Source organism: Colletotrichum godetiae (genome assembly GCF_030913485.1).
Source record: "Colletotrichum godetiae strain CBS 193.32 chromosome Unknown BDP55scaffold_114, whole genome shotgun sequence".
In the NCBI taxonomy this organism is placed as follows: Eukaryota; Fungi; Ascomycota; class Sordariomycetes; order Glomerellales; family Glomerellaceae; genus Colletotrichum; species Colletotrichum godetiae.
In genome coordinates, this window is record NW_026851362.1 from 12,116 (window position 1) to 27,074 (window position 14,959).

The 14,959-nt window shown below is 54.5% G+C and overlaps 11 protein-coding genes across 11 annotated transcripts; 2 read left to right on the forward strand and 9 right to left on the reverse strand.

Annotated features, from left to right (window-relative positions):
- Positions 1 to 1,686: 1,686 nt before the first annotated feature.
- Positions 1,687 to 3,179, reverse strand: BDP55DRAFT_55424 (uncharacterized protein). Its single transcript, XM_060569376.1, has 3 exons — positions 2,529 to 3,179; positions 2,251 to 2,456; positions 1,687 to 2,070 (listed from the first exon to the last, which is right to left on the reverse strand). Exons 1-3 carry the CDS (start codon positions 2,976 to 2,978, stop codon positions 1,893 to 1,895), a joined length of 834 nt encoding a protein of 277 aa, XP_060421647.1. The 5' UTR covers positions 2,979 to 3,179; the 3' UTR covers positions 1,687 to 1,892.
- A 1,492-nt stretch (positions 3,180 to 4,671) lies between these two features.
- BDP55DRAFT_687565 (uncharacterized protein) lies at positions 4,672 to 5,767 on the reverse strand. The gene is made up of 2 exons (XM_060576580.1): positions 5,302 to 5,767; positions 4,672 to 5,237 (listed from the first exon to the last, which is right to left on the reverse strand). The coding sequence occupies exons 1-2, from the start codon at positions 5,347 to 5,349 to the stop codon at positions 4,857 to 4,859; spliced, it is 429 nt and encodes a 142-aa protein (XP_060421648.1). The 5' UTR covers positions 5,350 to 5,767; the 3' UTR covers positions 4,672 to 4,856.
- BDP55DRAFT_687569 (uncharacterized protein) lies at positions 5,745 to 6,244 on the reverse strand. The gene has a single exon (XM_060576581.1). It carries the CDS (start codon positions 5,988 to 5,990, stop codon positions 5,772 to 5,774), a length of 219 nt encoding a protein of 72 aa, XP_060421649.1. The 5' UTR covers positions 5,991 to 6,244; the 3' UTR covers positions 5,745 to 5,771.
- A 382-nt stretch (positions 6,245 to 6,626) lies between these two features.
- On the reverse strand, positions 6,627 to 7,334 carry BDP55DRAFT_639233 (uncharacterized protein; the record flags this gene model as incomplete). Its single annotated transcript, XM_060573218.1, has 1 exon — positions 6,627 to 7,334. One exon carries the CDS (start codon positions 7,332 to 7,334, stop codon positions 6,627 to 6,629), a length of 708 nt encoding a protein of 235 aa, XP_060421650.1.
- A 319-nt stretch (positions 7,335 to 7,653) lies between these two features.
- Positions 7,654 to 8,835, forward strand: BDP55DRAFT_687574 (uncharacterized protein). Its single transcript, XM_060576582.1, has one exon. It carries the CDS (start codon positions 8,127 to 8,129, stop codon positions 8,679 to 8,681), a length of 555 nt encoding a protein of 184 aa, XP_060421651.1. The 5' UTR covers positions 7,654 to 8,126; the 3' UTR covers positions 8,682 to 8,835.
- Positions 8,836 to 9,408: 573 nt separating this feature from the next.
- On the forward strand, positions 9,409 to 9,963 carry BDP55DRAFT_639235 (uncharacterized protein; the record flags this gene model as incomplete). The annotated part of the gene is made up of 1 exon (XM_060573219.1): positions 9,409 to 9,963. The coding sequence occupies one exon, from the start codon at positions 9,409 to 9,411 to the stop codon at positions 9,961 to 9,963; it is 555 nt and encodes a 184-aa protein (XP_060421652.1).
- Positions 9,964 to 10,276: 313 nt separating this feature from the next.
- On the reverse strand, positions 10,277 to 10,684 carry BDP55DRAFT_687575 (uncharacterized protein). The gene has a single exon (XM_060576583.1). The coding sequence runs from the start codon at positions 10,665 to 10,667 to the stop codon at positions 10,482 to 10,484; it is 186 nt and encodes a 61-aa protein (XP_060421653.1). The 5' UTR covers positions 10,668 to 10,684; the 3' UTR covers positions 10,277 to 10,481.
- Positions 10,685 to 10,764: 80 nt separating this feature from the next.
- Positions 10,765 to 11,315, reverse strand: BDP55DRAFT_687577 (uncharacterized protein; the record flags this gene model as incomplete). The annotated part of the gene is made up of 1 exon (XM_060576584.1): positions 10,765 to 11,315. A coding segment is annotated over one exon (369 nt), but the record flags the coding sequence as incomplete, so codon positions are not given.
- A 1,136-nt stretch (positions 11,316 to 12,451) lies between these two features.
- BDP55DRAFT_639237 (uncharacterized protein) lies at positions 12,452 to 12,985 on the reverse strand (the record flags this gene model as incomplete). Its single annotated transcript, XM_060573220.1, has 1 exon — positions 12,452 to 12,985. The coding sequence occupies one exon, from the start codon at positions 12,983 to 12,985 to the stop codon at positions 12,452 to 12,454; it is 534 nt and encodes a 177-aa protein (XP_060421655.1).
- Positions 12,986 to 13,356: 371 nt separating this feature from the next.
- Positions 13,357 to 13,895, reverse strand: BDP55DRAFT_687582 (uncharacterized protein; the record flags this gene model as incomplete). Its single annotated transcript, XM_060576585.1, has 1 exon — positions 13,357 to 13,895. The coding sequence occupies exon 1, from the start codon at positions 13,886 to 13,888 to the stop codon at positions 13,358 to 13,360; it is 531 nt and encodes a 176-aa protein (XP_060421656.1). The 5' UTR covers positions 13,889 to 13,895.
- A 500-nt stretch (positions 13,896 to 14,395) lies between these two features.
- Positions 14,396 to 14,940, reverse strand: BDP55DRAFT_639239 (uncharacterized protein; the record flags this gene model as incomplete). The annotated part of the gene is made up of 2 exons (XM_060573221.1): positions 14,396 to 14,718; positions 14,781 to 14,940. The coding sequence occupies 2 exons, from the start codon at positions 14,938 to 14,940 to the stop codon at positions 14,396 to 14,398; spliced, it is 483 nt and encodes a 160-aa protein (XP_060421657.1).
- Positions 14,941 to 14,959: the final 19 nt, after the last annotated feature.

The window sequence follows — 14,959 nt, forward strand, 5'->3', positions numbered from 1 at the left end:
ACGGGTCGGCCGCACTTGCGACGCCAAACACCTCGACACAGTTTAGACAGTGACCGTGACCGCACGCGGGAAAGACCTGCGGAGCGCGCCGCAGACAAAGGTAGCATGTGCTGTCGGACCGAAGCTGGGCCCAGTCCTCCGCGAAGACGGCGACAAGCTGTCGGTGTAGCGACGCCGAGGCTTGGCCCGTCGTCAGCTGCCGGAACATACGGACCATCTGGGCCTCGACCATTTTGGCGAACTGAGACGGCAGGAGGAAGTCGGTGGACCCTTCGTGCGCGAGGACGGCGGTGCCGCACACGTTGTGGCACATGTCCTTGTAGAACATCTGGAAGACGTCGCGCGGATCGAAGACTGCGGGCCGTCAGTGAGGACCAAAGGTGACACATGCCCGTGAACGTACGGTGCATGCCCGGAGGGTACTGGTCCAGTATGAAGCTGGAGGCGATGACAGGCACGGCGAATCTCTTCAGGTCGTCGACGGAGTCGCAGTGCGTGAGGAACCCTGCGAGGTGCGCCGGCAGATCCGCCGCCACCGGGTTGTCGAGCCGGGAGACGGCGAGGAAGTCGAAGGGCGGCGCGGCGGCACCGCCGACGTGCTCTGTGGCGTGGCGGAGAAGGCCGGCGAGGTGGGTGGCCGAGAAGAGGCAGCTGGCGAGCACGCGCTCGACCCGTTTCGTCTCCGTCATGTAGGACAGCTCGTTGCTGAGTATGTCCCAACGCAGGGAATCAAGGCGGCGTCGGAGAGACTTAGGTGTCTTGTCGGCCAGGCTGATGACGCGTACGCCGTGGAATCGTTCGGACACGTGGGCGTTTGTCCTTTTGCGGATTGACTGTAGCAGGCGACTTCGTGCGGAATCCTCTTCGTCGCCGTTCACGACGACCACTAACCAGGGCCGCACCGACGATGTGGACGGCGTCCTCAGGTCCAGCCACGACGCAAGGCGCTGGGCGACGACTTCTACGCCGCCGATATCGTCGGCAAAGAAACACACAGCATCAGCGAACGGGAGAAGCATGCGATTATAGACATGATCGCTAGCTTCTATCGTCGTGGGCGGTATCGCGGACGGCATCGTGGACGGCATCGTGGACGTGATGTTCCCACCGTGAGAGATCGACAGTGGCCTTGCTACGACTTCATGGCAAAGCGTAGATTTTCTTGGCCTGCCGAGCCGCTTATGAGGCGGGATGTCGGCATCGGCAATCAGCGTCGGCCTTGCGTCGGACGCGCCGACAGGAGCCAGGTTAAGATGGATCTCGCCGTGGCCCCGGGCCGTGTTGGGCGCGGTGATGTACACACCGAGTCTTTGCAGAGCAACCCGCTTGGTCGTGTTTCCAATCAGCACGAGAATACTCGGGTATTGGCTATCCGGGCGTGGCAGACCGTCCAGCAGTCTCTGGGCACGACCGGAGCTTTCGACGACGTACGCATCTTTGGTGGCCACGCGCAGCCAGCCAGTGTGTTTACAACGGGTCATGTTGCGCACTGGATCAGGGACAGCTACACCGGGCAGACGAGGCGCGTGTCTGTCTTATAGGCAGTGCAGAAAGCAACTCGGAAGCCAAAATGGGCTGGGTGGATGTACCTTGGGCCCGACGACCTGGATGAATCTATAATTGTCTGCGATCCAATCGCCATTGCTCTGAAGCCATTTGCGTCCCAATCTTCATTCAAAGTCAAACGCAGGTCCATCAGGCGTCGCAAGTCAGCGTTCCAACACACATCAAGAGCGGGAAGATCGAATTGGCGCATGCATTCTCTGGCATGACAGCGCATATCTTATCCGCTGTCTGTGTTTCTATGTCTGCGCCGTCTGGAGACAGTGGCCCGTCCATGCCCCATTGCTATAATGTACTTCTGTGTAGTTTGCCAAGACCAGATTCAACCGTCAGATCTCCCATTGCACGGACGTTTCCGACGGCGGACTAGAACCCACTCCCATGCTCGTCGACATGGGAGCAAACGCTGTCGGGGCGCATAATGGCAACATGTCATTCACGTCTGTCCAACAAAATTGTTGTCGGCCACAGAGGCAGCTGCAGTAGGGCCAGTGGACGTAGCGCCCACTATCCAGGTTCCAAGCCCATAGCGGATCATGCATGTGCTCCAAGCCATCTTGCGTCGAAGCGATTGGCACCGGCGTTGGATAATCGATAGAGGTTCCGCTTTCAGGCTGGCTGCTCTCGGGCGACGTGAAGCCGTCGTCAAATGACCAAAACCCATCGTCGTCGCAACCACCTCCGGACACATTTTCCTTCGAGTGATCCTGCAAAGTGGGCGCGCAAGACGGTGAAGGTGATGCGACGCTGATCTTCCATTTGTATGACCCCTCTGCCTTTTTCCTGCGACTCGCCCGGCGATCCGTTCGGGGTTTACGCGTTGGTTGGAATTCCGTCAATCCTGCCTCAGCGAGCTGCCAGAGGGAGCCTTTTCGTTCCACTCGTTGAAAGGCCTGTGCACCATAGATTACGACTTAGCGGGAAAAACTACACCGTCACATCGCTGACGCAACTCGCTAGCGTACCTTGTTCACGCTCAGGTTCGAGCGAACGCTGTTTTTCCATCCTTCGCCTCCTTTGTTGGCTCTCCAGGTGTTTTGCTCAAACCAGTGGTAGAGTTCGCCCAGCCCCATTGCCTTCGTTTCCTTGCTCTGGAGTGCGATGTAGATGAGTTGCGCGAACGTCATCTTCTGCTCGCCTTCGTCCAACCACGTGTTAGCGGTCGGCGATGGTTCGATGGCTGTGCCAGGCAGGCGTGGGAAGGCCAGATCCACGCTGAAGGTTTGGTGTGGCGCGCCATGTTGTGCTGGCACAAATTGCGGCTGTAACAGCTGTCCCGTGCTCACGTCCTCATGAGACGTACGGTGGTGCGGTGTTCGAGGGAGTGGAGGAGATTGGCATTCGGAAGGAATGGGGGACGCGCGAACAGGGTCCATCGGATCACGTTGCTTGCTGCTCGACGATGGACGAGCCATGTATTCAGATCAAAGAGTCGAGGCGGATACTGTATGTAGCTACATTCGTGAGCGCCAGTGAGTCCAACAAACCCATCTGTTTGACAAGAGCTCTTATTTCGCGCTCTTATCCGTGAGCCATAGCTTGGTGTTTTTCCCATTTGCCGTCTCCCAGTCGTTGGTAGCATGGCGTCCAGCACCAGAATGAATTCCTCCCCCAAAGATTGACTGCACCATTTTCGCCATGCCCGTACTGCGAATCAGATGCTGTCAGAGACCCATGACCAAGGGACCAGGAGCGACGACGGATTTTCGGCTCCGTCGGTGGTAGGATCCGAGAGGGTATCTCGCCACCAACGACCTACCCTCACATACGTCAAACAAGGGAGTTTGGAGCCATCCACGGTGGAAAGCCGAATGTAGATGTCGTTGTCTGGGGCTCGCAGAGTACGCCGCAGGAAGTGGCCGATTGTTGCTTCTACGCTGTTGCCGGATCTGTGCTGGGAAACAAGCTACCAGGGCCCAATCGACTTTGCTGTCGACGGCTCTTTCTCAAAAAGAACGCCCGCCGCCGTAGTGGAACGGCCAGAAACGGCTGCGGCTTCAAGCATCTGGGCCGGCCAGGCGCGACGCAGGACGGGCTCCGACCGCATTGCCGCGGGAACATGGCGGGCTTGGGGATTCGTCAATCACCATTCATCCCATCGCACAGCATGCAAGGTACGATCTCAATTTCGAGCGCCCACAGGGCTAGCGTCATGACGCCTGAGGAGCACTGACAGGCGCTAGCGGTGGGTCATCTTCAACTTCCCTTACCACTGATTTGCCGTCTGTCGCTGGTTCGGTGCCAGAGTTGAATTGCGGTAAAGAGACCGCCTGTCGAACCACGTACGAGCAAGGATGTGGGGCCGCAGCTCTACGTGATTGAAGAAGAGACGGGCGAAATCCAGGTGTTCACTGCACCAGAAAGCTACGCGAGATCTCATTGACCATCGGAAGCACCGCCCACCAAAAGGCCCGGAGGTTTGCACGAAGAAAAATCATCACAACATAAGGCCTCGGCGGCAATACGGCCTCGAAAACTGTAGCTGAAGTTTTGGCAGCCTTTTCGATGTAACTTCCGGAACATGCACTATGGCTTCCATCTCTACAAAGAAATACCCTACTTGATTCATGTACTAAACTCGTCGCTGTGTGAACTATCTCATGACTCGTTGCGCCGCCTTTCAAGTAGCCAGACACCCGTCAAACTCCAACGCCTAATAATGGCAATGTTTCCGTGGACTCTGACTTCGCGTCGCTTTCCTTTCACGGATAACTTGCAGCATCATGCCCGCGAATTAACCCTTCATCATGGCTCATCGTAGCTCATCATAGATTCCTGAAAGATATTGTCCCTCTCCCCTTTCTCATGACTTGCTGTTACGTGTTGTCGCTACGCCCAGAATAGGCAGGCGGGGGAAAGGGCGGTACGTCGAGAGCCACGTAGGACTGCCGATCGACTTCCACCGTGGTGGTCACAAGCACGCCGTCGCCGGTATGCTGCGGCCCGGGGCCGCTGTCTCTGCGTATCTGCGTTTTGTGGCGCCTCATTCTGTCAACAGACCGGGTCCACCTGTGTTTCGGACTGTCCTTGCTGGGAAAGCTCTCCGACGCCGTAGACCGACGTCGGGGCCAGACGCTGACGAGCAGCAGACGCAGACTGGGCAAACTGGCACACAGCATCGCCGTCGACTGCTCGATGAACGACCACGCCACAATATCGACATGGTCCCACGTCTCGTCGAACGTGGTGCTGTATTCCACCAGGTATCTGACCCGGACCGCCGACGTCACGCACGCGCTGTCTGCCGTGTGAGCCTTCTCCTCACACCCTTCTGCCGGGAAGTATGACCTAACTCACAATGACCCAATGCTAAACAGCGCGATGACGGCCAGGCGTCGCCGGAGAGAGATCTTGAGCCGCCACACGTAGGGGACCGGCAGGAGCAAGATGGCGATGTCTTCCGCCATGGCGAGTCCGCCACTGCTGTAGCCCACAGCTTGCAGGTTCAGGCATCGGCGGTCGGTGATGGTGCGGTCCCATATCGACTGCACAGGCACGCATTGCGTCGCGAACGGGATGGTGAAGAGCGTGCCATGCAGGAGCAGAACGACCTGGAGGCCCTGAGCGATCCTCCGAAAGGTCTCCGACGGGAAGATGCGGCCGAGGAAGAGCATGATCGACAGCTTCACGGCGGCTTGAAGGACAGTGTAGATCAAGTTTCCAACGTACAGCATCTGACTCGGTGTTAGGACGGGATTCCACGATTCGCGAACACCTGGCGGGCCCGGATCACCGAACCTTTCGGATGACGACCCCGTTACCGACTGGTATCGTCCAGTAGTGCATGCCGAAGCCGATGCTTGTAATGTGCAGATAAACCGCGGCCAAGGCGATGAGGAGTGCCTGGCAGACGACATCAGAAAGGATTTCTTGGAGAGTTGGGGTCAGGTACCGCCGCGAGGATGGTCATGTAGTCGTCCCTCCATAGACCACCCGCATACTGCTTGCTCGTGAAAAGACGAAGCGTCACGATGAACAGCACAAGACTGCAGCTGATGATGAGCGTCCGCCGGACTTCCGTCCTTCGTGATGCTTTAGGATACGCTTCACACAGGGCTCCCTCCACCGTCGCTGCAGCTTCAGAATGTCAGATGGGCTTCCAAAGAGGAGATGGCGGGGCCAACTTAGTTGATCGTCAAACGGGCAGTTCGTCTGCACGCATGTCGAAAGGTCCGATTGGACAGCAATGTCGAGACAGATGCACGTAGTCACGTCTTCTGGATCGCAGGCGGACGTGATGAATGTGCTGCTGATGCACTCAGACTAGATGGTAGATGCTTTAGCGCGACGAAAGCCTGGCTGATGCCACAATGACTAACAGCACACGACGGGACCTGCGAGAGGATCTCGACGGCCGACGCTGCATTCACGGCGTCGACAGCAAGCTGGAGGGCCAGCACTGCGAGAGTCCACGATCGATGAGACATTGCATATGAGACGTCGATGAGGAGCGCGGAGATGCTGACACAGACTTTGGCGGCGGTGTCACCGGTGTTTCGATGCTGGCCGAGCTAGCATCCTGCAGCTGGAGGTCTTTTCGCTGCGAGAGAGATTCGATGAAATAGACGGGGTGTGTATGGTTCGAGAAAGCACTTCTGGTTCTAATCGTAGTACAGTCGACGGAACTTGCTTCCTGCGCTGAGGCGCCAATAACAAGAAGCCATTTACGCCGCTGGTGGGCAGTTTGTGGACGAATCTCTCGTCTTGTGCCTATGGTCTTTCGCTGCGAGTTTCGCGGCATCATTAGGCTCGTCACTCGATGCTTCGTGCTTTGCAACCTGACTTAAAGGTGAGCGAGGTGATCTAGGACTCCATGCAAGCCATCACCAGCAACACCAATGCATCGCACGTGTCACGGCCTCAAGGGCGGGATCTTCGTTGCGCGGTACAGAACACAGGGCATGGCATACAGAACACTCTCTGGACGTTTGGAAGATACCGGGGCAGGTCATCTCCTCACACGTAAACGACATGGAAGGAATATGAAGGAATATGAAAATTTCCAAGGATAGTCATGAGAGAATTATTGAATAACACACCCCCATGCGTGACAAACTCGGCAACTACTCTACATCGCTATCATCTTCTTCTGCGCCAGGCCCATAGCTTTCATCTGAGACGTCTGGATCACCATAATCGTCGTCTAACTTCCCCCCTTCCGACATATCTGAGTCTTCGCCGGAATCAACGTCAGACATGTCAGGACGGTAAGGCTCGTTGCCCTCGCCGTCAAACAGGTCCTCGTCCACGTCACACATTGAGTGCCCCCCTGCCTCCAGCTCCTCGTCGCTGAGCGTGTCGAGAAGTAGCTCGGCCGCATCTGCAGAGCTCATCTGGAAAACGGCCCGTGTCCGGTGCATGGTCGCCTCATGAGTGTCGGGAAACAAGATTCGTACGCAGCAGTACATATATAGCATCTTTCTCGACACCGAATCGTCGCAGAGGTCGAAAGTCGCTGGCAAAGTCCCGGGGTGAATGGTGTCTTCCGGCGCATGGATTTCCCAAATCCGCGCGGAGAACATCAGAACCTGCTCGAGCACTTTGATGGTGATGAGCATGTTTCCAAAGTCAAAGTTCAGTGCCTTGTCAAACTCGAACAACAAGTTGGTCCTGTTGTCCGACGGGCCATCGTCACGTTCCTCGGGCGCTTCGCGGGCTTTCAGGCACGCTAAGAGCGCGGCGACCTTGACGACGAACTCTTTGCCTTGCAGTGGCCCACACAGGCAGCTTATGATGTAGGCGATGAACCGATCTCCGGCGGTGCTGTTCATGTGTTCTTTGACTCTGTTCAGCGGCGGGTACCACGTGTCGTCGGTCAGTCCGTTGTGAGGGCAATTGACTGCCAGGCAGATGGCGAGGCAGCACCGCTCATCTTGTCTAAGTAGGTTGGTCCTGACTTCCGTTAGCAAGATAATCTTGTGGCAATGTGACAGTGCGACGCTCACCACATTGAATCCATGATCTCTCCCGGCGCGTCTGTGGTGATTTGGTAGCCCAGCTCATGCCACCGCCAATGAAGAGATTTATATCGTCAGCAAAATGGCTCTAGACTGCCTTTGTTTTTGGACCAGGCACATTGTGCTCTTCGTACGTATAAGCTCGTGTCGACATCCGATACCGTCTTCTGAGAAGCGAGGCTCTACGCAACCGGATTTTGCAGAAGCCACCAACGGCTCAGCGGTCAGCTTTTCGCATGAATGACCATTTCTGTATGGTCTCTGCAATGATGCCGGGACCGTAGAGATAGTCTCAAAGTTCATAACTGTGCTGTGCATACGGCATCCATGCATGGAGTGTGCTATACATACAGAATCAAGACGGAATCATCTGCTGGCTCACGCACCAGTGAAAGCTCTGGTTTTTCGCTCATCGAGTTGACGACGAGAGCAGCCCGAACAAGACCAGACGACCTTGCCATGGCTTACACATATTACATCTCGTCTACATCTGGCGTGAGTTTCGCGGTTGGCAAACGCAGTGTCCGTCCTCACATAAGATGATCCATGTCACGCATTTCGCTCGGCAACCCATCGGCACTCTTCCCATTTCAATGGCAATCCGACATGACGTCCAGACCTTTGAAGCGCCCTCGCCGATCAAACGGTCTGCCGCGCTTACCAAGCGACATAGACAACGCAGTCGCGGCCTTGGGCGGGAGAACCCACGCAACCGACCTTACAAACAGTACCATACAGTCTCAGAAGGCACCAGTCAGTAAGGAACAACGTCTGGAAGAACTCGTGAGAGACTCCGGTCGCCTCAGGCAAGAACTTGACTATTGGAAAAGCTTGGCTCTCACAGGAACCGCCTTCATGTCCGATGTCGAACAAGTTGTGGTACAGCTTCGAGATGTTTTCAGCCGTTTTGAGAGCGTCATGAATGAGACAAACACTATGCCTGCGGAGGGAAACATGGGCTCCGGCCATCCGTCTAAATTTCGACAGAAGGAAGACGTGGAGGTGCAGGCTGGAGACGAGCCAGACGAGCCAGGAGTAGAGGATGACCTCGACGTGCTCTTGGCTCCAGTCAGGCGGGGTCGAGAAGGCTATGACTTTGAGGCCGTTAAGCCGGAGTTGAAGCGGAAGCAGCCACCATACAATCCCGGAGGTTGGCTCTGATATGGAGCGCACATGGTCTGCATCGGTATTCGCCGAGTCCATGTTTATCGTGTGATATTGTATCATAGAGAGAAATAGAGATTTCATGCCCCTGTACATACGTACATAACTGTACATATCACCGCTGTCATTAATGTGAATCACTTCTGTCATCAAGAGTTGAAATGGTATCACGCTGCTGTCTGACATGGCTCAAGCCCTCCAACGTCGCCGTTTGGAGGCGTCGTAAGTGATCCGTCTCTAAGAACGTCTGGTCTCCAACGCCTGAATGGTGATTTGAACCTCTTTCACGTGACTCGCTTCCATCTCTGACAAGTCATGCAAATGGAAAATACAGATACTGTACGTGGACTACTGCTTGCTTTCTTAGGAGAACAAAACGGCTCATTCGCACAGCAGTAGCACCCGTATCTCGTTGATATTGGAAATCAAGCCTCTTCAATCCTGTGACTATTCCAAGACTGGCTGATCCGCCATTCTCTTCGTCCCATATAGGACTGCGAGACGCTCCAGAATCGTCACCAACCTACCAGAAGAGATACTTCACCGATGAGCCGAAAGTTCCCTTCTTACCAGTTCGCGCGATCAACGCCATCATTCCTGATTGCCGGCCAAACACACTGCCACGCGCCGCACACCCTTTGAGTATATCATATATAAGGGCGACCTCTAATCACGGTCTAGCAAGGGCTCAGCTACGACTCAACGCTCTTCACATTTTCCCCAAATGCCCAGGTCAGCGAAGGAAGTACTCGATTATGTCATGAACATCTTCTTCGCCGACAATACATGGCATGAAACAGCCGCTAAACTCAAGGCCAATCCCATTTTCTTTGGATCTGACCTTGAGCGACTTGCGCTTGGTGAAGACTGCCACCAGCTTCATCTCGCAGCTGCATCCATGGACTGGACCGGAGATATCCAATACGGAGCCAAGCTGGTCGACTCTCTAAAACGGCCGCGGCTCGACAGCTCTGATGGCCTTTTGCGCCATCAGCGCCCGGGTCCGCGGTTGACGTTGAACATCCAAGAGGATAACGATGACGTGGACGAACAGACCAGAGTTCGAGCTTATGGCAGCCTGTTCTGCCTGAAGAGTGACGAATTGACAACTTGCGTACTATATTACCATAAGGGCCAGGGGTTTCTCGAGTATTTCTACATTCTGCGCCACCAGCTGCCTTGGAAGAAACAATACACAATACATTTGCAATATTGTTTCTCGCCGAACAGCACGAAGCCCCTCGAATGGCTTGTGGTTGAAGATGTGAACATAAAATAGCATTGAGACGTATCATCGCAGTGCTAGCTGGCACACGAGTTTCTGCTGGAGCCGACCACGCACGGCATCTACCGCTAGCCCTGCGGTATTTGATTAGGTTCTTGTACTGAGTCCCTGTACGGAGTTGTTGCATGTGAACGGGTAGGAAGGTCTGTGAATTAATACAGACATGTGACTTGTAGAATTCAATCATGGAAATTCAATTTTGACTTGCATGCTGTACCACATGTCCACCGCCGAGCGAGATGAACTAATAACCCGACAACATATGCAAGCTCATTGAGGCCGAGGTCAAAGGTAGGACAACCGCCGGCTGCGTATTTGCCCTGGATCGTTCGACGCCCTTGTTGGCGTTGTTTGTCAACCTAGCAAATGGTGAGGATCCGATAGTGATCACTAAGAACCAGATACCCTTGTGCTTTCAGGTCAGTCAATACAGTAGAAACGCCTTCAAAAAACGTCTCTGCGGATGCTTGACCCGCGCAGAAACAAGGCCATTCCCTGTCCAGCGCGCCCAATCAGCCGTGCCGCCTTAGACAAAGCGATAGTGTATTGAGTGCTTCCTTCTCGGGATAGAAGGCGATATCTGGGCAATCAAACTTGTTTGTTTGACATAATACATTGATCATCTGTTGTGCCAGGGGCTGACCGCACGGGATCACCTCGACCAGCCGGCGCATCCAGAAGCGGCTGTGATGCATCATTACCGTCAGGAAGCCCCACGGCCAGTCGCAACCCAGATCGCGCTCCAGATGTTGGTGAGCGTCGATTCGTGCGCAAGTGCCAACCAGCCTCCTGATTCTTACACTCATCTTCGTGTTGGCAGAGCTTCACAATATTCTAGCCATTGGCCAGGTATCATCCCCCGCCCATCGCCTACGGCGCTTCCGCTTCGCCGACCCGAATCCTTGTCCGACACGCGGACTCGTGCAAGCTGGCACGAAAATCAACAGCCATCTCCACGGCCGTGACGACCATTGACGACCTGTACTCGGCACCACCTGCGCAAGTTTGGCATGCCTAATTTGGCGAAGAGCAACAGGTGCGCAGTTTGAATCATCGACATAAGTAGTGCGGATCTCCTCAGTCACGTACTTCACATCCTGCTCCAGCAAAGTCCAGCATCGAACAACATACTCAGCAAACCATCCGATAGCAATGCCTTCTCGAACCTCCATACAGTATCTTTTGGCGCCCACTGCGGCCACGCCGACACTTTGTGACGAGACGGAGGCTGTTCAAGAAGATATCGTCGGACCGCACACCCCGCCCGCATATGCTATGTCACCGTCGATAGGTATCCAGTGCCAACAAGCAGACATGGAATCGCATTCTGATACCACAGGCCATGCCACGTCGGCGTGCTCGTTATTATCGCCTGCAAAGCTGACGTCCTCTGGGCAACCCACCTTCAACGATATGGTCTCGGTATATACACAGCAGTCCTCAGACGTCACGTCCTCGAGTATGGCCCTCCAGGAACAGATGTTCAGCGGTTACTACAATGCGGGCTCCGCTGGCCTTTCGGCCCAGATGTGTCCTATCTGTTTGCATACTGCGTTCATGAAGTAAGTATCTCCAAACGCCGTGAAGTAGTGAATGGTCGCTGATTAATCCAAGTCCTTGTTTTCTACGGTCCATGTGCTGTCAACAATGCTTCGACGTCTCTGGCTCAGCAGTCTACGATCCAGCCTTTCTTCATGCGGCTCACGATTGCTACTGTGGATGGTATGCTGGGTGCGGAATCTGTGTGTTCAAGCCAGTAGAGCATAGCATACCGAGCGGCTCTTGTACGGAGAGCTCACATCTCCAAACCGGGTTCACTGATGGATATCTGACAAACGCGGCTGATTCGTCTCACGCTGTCTATGATGAGCCGCTCTCCCCATGGGTCTATGATCTTGATGGCCGGCCTATCTCGCAACAGGGCTTTGTTCTTGGAAACGTCGACAACGAAGGTGTTATTGGGGAGAACGTTAGACCTACTACTCTTCCAGTATCGGCTTTTCCCGAGCAGATAACCGCGTGGAGATATTGAGAGGCCTCATCTTTCTTCCTTTATTTCTTTTCACGTCCGGTCCTGCGCCGTTTTGTATCATAGCTGGTGGCATTTCGAACTTAGGATAGGATGAATGCAGAGAAAGAGTTGAGTTATGCACGAGCGGGGATGCGGGAAGCCCATCTCTTCCATGTCAGAGCCATCGACTGGACTGTACCGACGTGATCTCCAGGCTATGAGCCCGCAGGTCGTGGTGTTCTTCATCTACAAGTAGTATCCAGACTCAAAACACGTCACAAATCGGGGATAGGGTCACTTTTCCACGATCGGCCTGTTACATGCATTATCAGGTGGTTCTCAAACTCGTTTCAATCATAGACTCTTGTTTCTTCTTTACGTTCTTCTTGAGTCAATACAAGCCTCTTGTCCCACACCCTACACCCATTGGTGCCTGCCACAGCTCGTGACAACATGACACCAATGATTTCACTAATGTCCCCATCCTCTATCCGCGCTCGCAACCGTGCTCCCATCTCCCTTGACAGATCCGAACTTCTTCAACATGCTTCCGATCAAAGAACGACCGGCCGCCGTGCCGTCCAAGTCCACACGACGGATAAACTGAAGAGGCTCCGCAGCCGGCGTACTGGCTTCAGCGGAGCCTTCCCATTCTGTCATTCCGTCCGCTTCGATAAGGGTGCATGTATCGAGACTGCGAATGGAACCATCCTGCTTAATCTTTGCTCTGGCAGGTTTCTCAAGACGCCCTGTTTGACATTTTTTGTTGCAGAATGCGGCGTTTGAAGCCTGGCGAGCCCCTGCCGCAGATTGACGAGATAACGGTCGGTCGCTGTTGGTGTGGGGTTGGATGTGCTTCGTTCGTCCCTTCGAGACAAGTGAGGGGCAGAACGTCACTTGAGGGCCAGTCATGGGAGGCGCCGGTCGAGCTCGCTCCATGTGGGGCGACATGGAAGAAGCCCATTCACTCACGACGTCGAATGAACGGAAAGACTCCGGGAACATTTTAATTGGCTGACAATACCTCGGAAGTGGAAATGCTCTTTTCGGACAGTGTCTCGATGGAACGTTGGAACACTACACTTCGGCTCATATGTACAGTACGTAGCTACAAATATTCTTTTGGGACCTCGCGGCAGAGCTGGTGCTGTATCAGTGGATCTTTGCATGCTCCAGGAGCCGCTCTTCGATCTGGGGCGTGTGCACTGTAATCTAAAGGGAGCTCGTTCTGGATTTGACAGCGCATCCCTGGTCGTGTCAGAGCCAGATCGGCAACCCCAGAATCACTTCAGGCAGTGCACCATATCTGGTCGCCCCACTTGACGGCACAAGCTGATCGATGGCCCAGAGCGACAGAAGTTTGCTCCCTCGTTCGATCTAGATCTCTGCCGTTAAGTCTACATCTGGCGGCCGCAAACCAACGAGCGGCGTGATTGAACCCCCTTTTCGCCGACCTCGTCCGGTCCACTCATTGTGTCGGTAGCCACTCTCAAGGCCTAGCGTGCACTGGCAACTCTCGTCATGCTCGGCCATCATTTGGCCGTAACTGAAGAGGTCCTCTTCTGCTTCCCACGTCGGACAGGCGTAGCCGTCCCACTTGACGGCGTACAGATTGATGCCATCATCCGTCTCGTAGCAGCCCACGACACACCGAAGACGGGACGCCCAAGTCGCGTTGCTTGGCCGGGGTCGCTCGACGCATTCTTGCCATACCTTGATGCACTCTCCGTCTTCGAAGACCCATAAAGGTTGATAATCGCCCAGCCAATCCCACTCGAGGGGGTTACGGATCCCCACGACCACACCGTAGAACATATGAGCGCCACTCGTGGCGGTGCAAATGACTTCAGCTACCTCGAGACACGAGGACCAGGCTGCGTGGACTATCGAACCTCGCCGCACCGTCATTTTGACGGTAATATCTTTGAGTGAGGCACGGTAGGTCTATGTGGATACAGCGTTCTCCTTAGGGAAGCGGAAATCTCCGAGATTGATGTGGGAAGGCTACGTTGTAGGCACTAGCTATCGTCAGATAGTCTGAATTTATACAGCTATGTAGGCAGACTCACGTTCGCCGGTGTTACAGTACGGGGCCGTATCTGCATGTGGTAAGTTTCCGCAGTCAAAGATGTCTGCTCTCTTCACCGGCGAAGGCTCTGATTCAGGTCTCCAGTCTGAACCACTGGCAAGATCGTGTCTGCGGTGGCGGTGTCTACCTGCAACGTTGCGATACCACAACTGTGCAGACCTGGCAAAAGCAGAATCACACTGTCTTGTATGTTTGTATAAGGTTGCATTGAATAATGTAATTGGATAAATAGTTTGATGTATGGCAGAAAAGCCACCTTAACTGGCTGTGCTGTCACGATACATCTTCCTAGCAGCTCGACCCTCATACGAGCCGGCATTTCTCCTTCACAGTTGGAATCCCCGCTTGGTATCCTGACCAGCGCTCTCAAGCCCTAAGAGTTCTCTCCGGATATGCCTGTCTTGAGACGGAACACCCACCCTCAACATCGCCTTCTCGCTGCCGTCGAATTCCACCAAAATGACAGCAGTCCATTTGTTCTTTGCAATCTCCTGCATCAGCGCAGCTACAGCAGTAACGGGCACAGTTGTGCTACATTCATCCTCGGCTTTCTGCCCAGGGTCACTGGACCCTCTCCTTGTATCTGGTGTGTTCGGCGCCGTGGAGTCATCCTCGGACGTGTCATCGGGAGTGGCGGGGTCGTTATTGTCTTTTTCGTGTCAGCAGATGCCATTGACGATACGTACGTTACTGTACCGTAGAAGAACCTACACATATTGGCACGAGCCCTTTTTCTGCTATGTTTCTGTCTCACGACTTCAACGGCCTTCTCTCTTTTCTCGAGCTCATTTTCATCGAGGAAAGAGCACCCGAAGAGCTGTGTTGTCAAGTGGTCTAAAGGCGGAATGCCTGTATCGAGCGTGGAATCCATGTCGTTTGAAACAGTCAGC

Bases quoted from the DNA above. Each gene is read 5' to 3' on its own strand.
- BDP55DRAFT_55424 (XM_060569376.1), bottom strand. From the start codon at position 2,978: ATGGCTCGTCCATCGTCGAGCAGCAAGCAACGTGATCCGATGGACCCT. The intron at 2,457-2,528 runs GTACGCTAGCGA...TATGGTGCACAG, and splicing joins CGAACCTGAGCGTGAACAAG to GCCTTTCAACGAGTGGAACG. The intron at 2,071-2,250 runs GTCCGGAGGTGG...GAACCTGGATAG, and splicing joins GATCACTCGAAGGAAAATGT to TGGGCGCTACGTCCACTGGC.
- BDP55DRAFT_687565 (XM_060576580.1), bottom strand. From the start codon at position 5,349: ATGCACTACTGGACGATACCAGTCGGTAACGGGGTCGTCATCCGAAAG. The intron at 5,238-5,301 runs GTTCGGTGATCC...ACACCGAGTCAG, and splicing joins ACGGGGTCGTCATCCGAAAG to ATGCTGTACGTTGGAAACTT.
- BDP55DRAFT_687569 (XM_060576581.1), bottom strand. From the start codon at position 5,990: ATGTCTCATCGATCGTGGACTCTCGCAGTGCTGGCCCTCCAGCTTGCT.
- BDP55DRAFT_687574 (XM_060576582.1), top strand. From the start codon at position 8,127: ATGACGTCCAGACCTTTGAAGCGCCCTCGCCGATCAAACGGTCTGCCG.
- BDP55DRAFT_687575 (XM_060576583.1), bottom strand. From the start codon at position 10,667: ATGATGCATCACAGCCGCTTCTGGATGCGCCGGCTGGTCGAGGTGATC.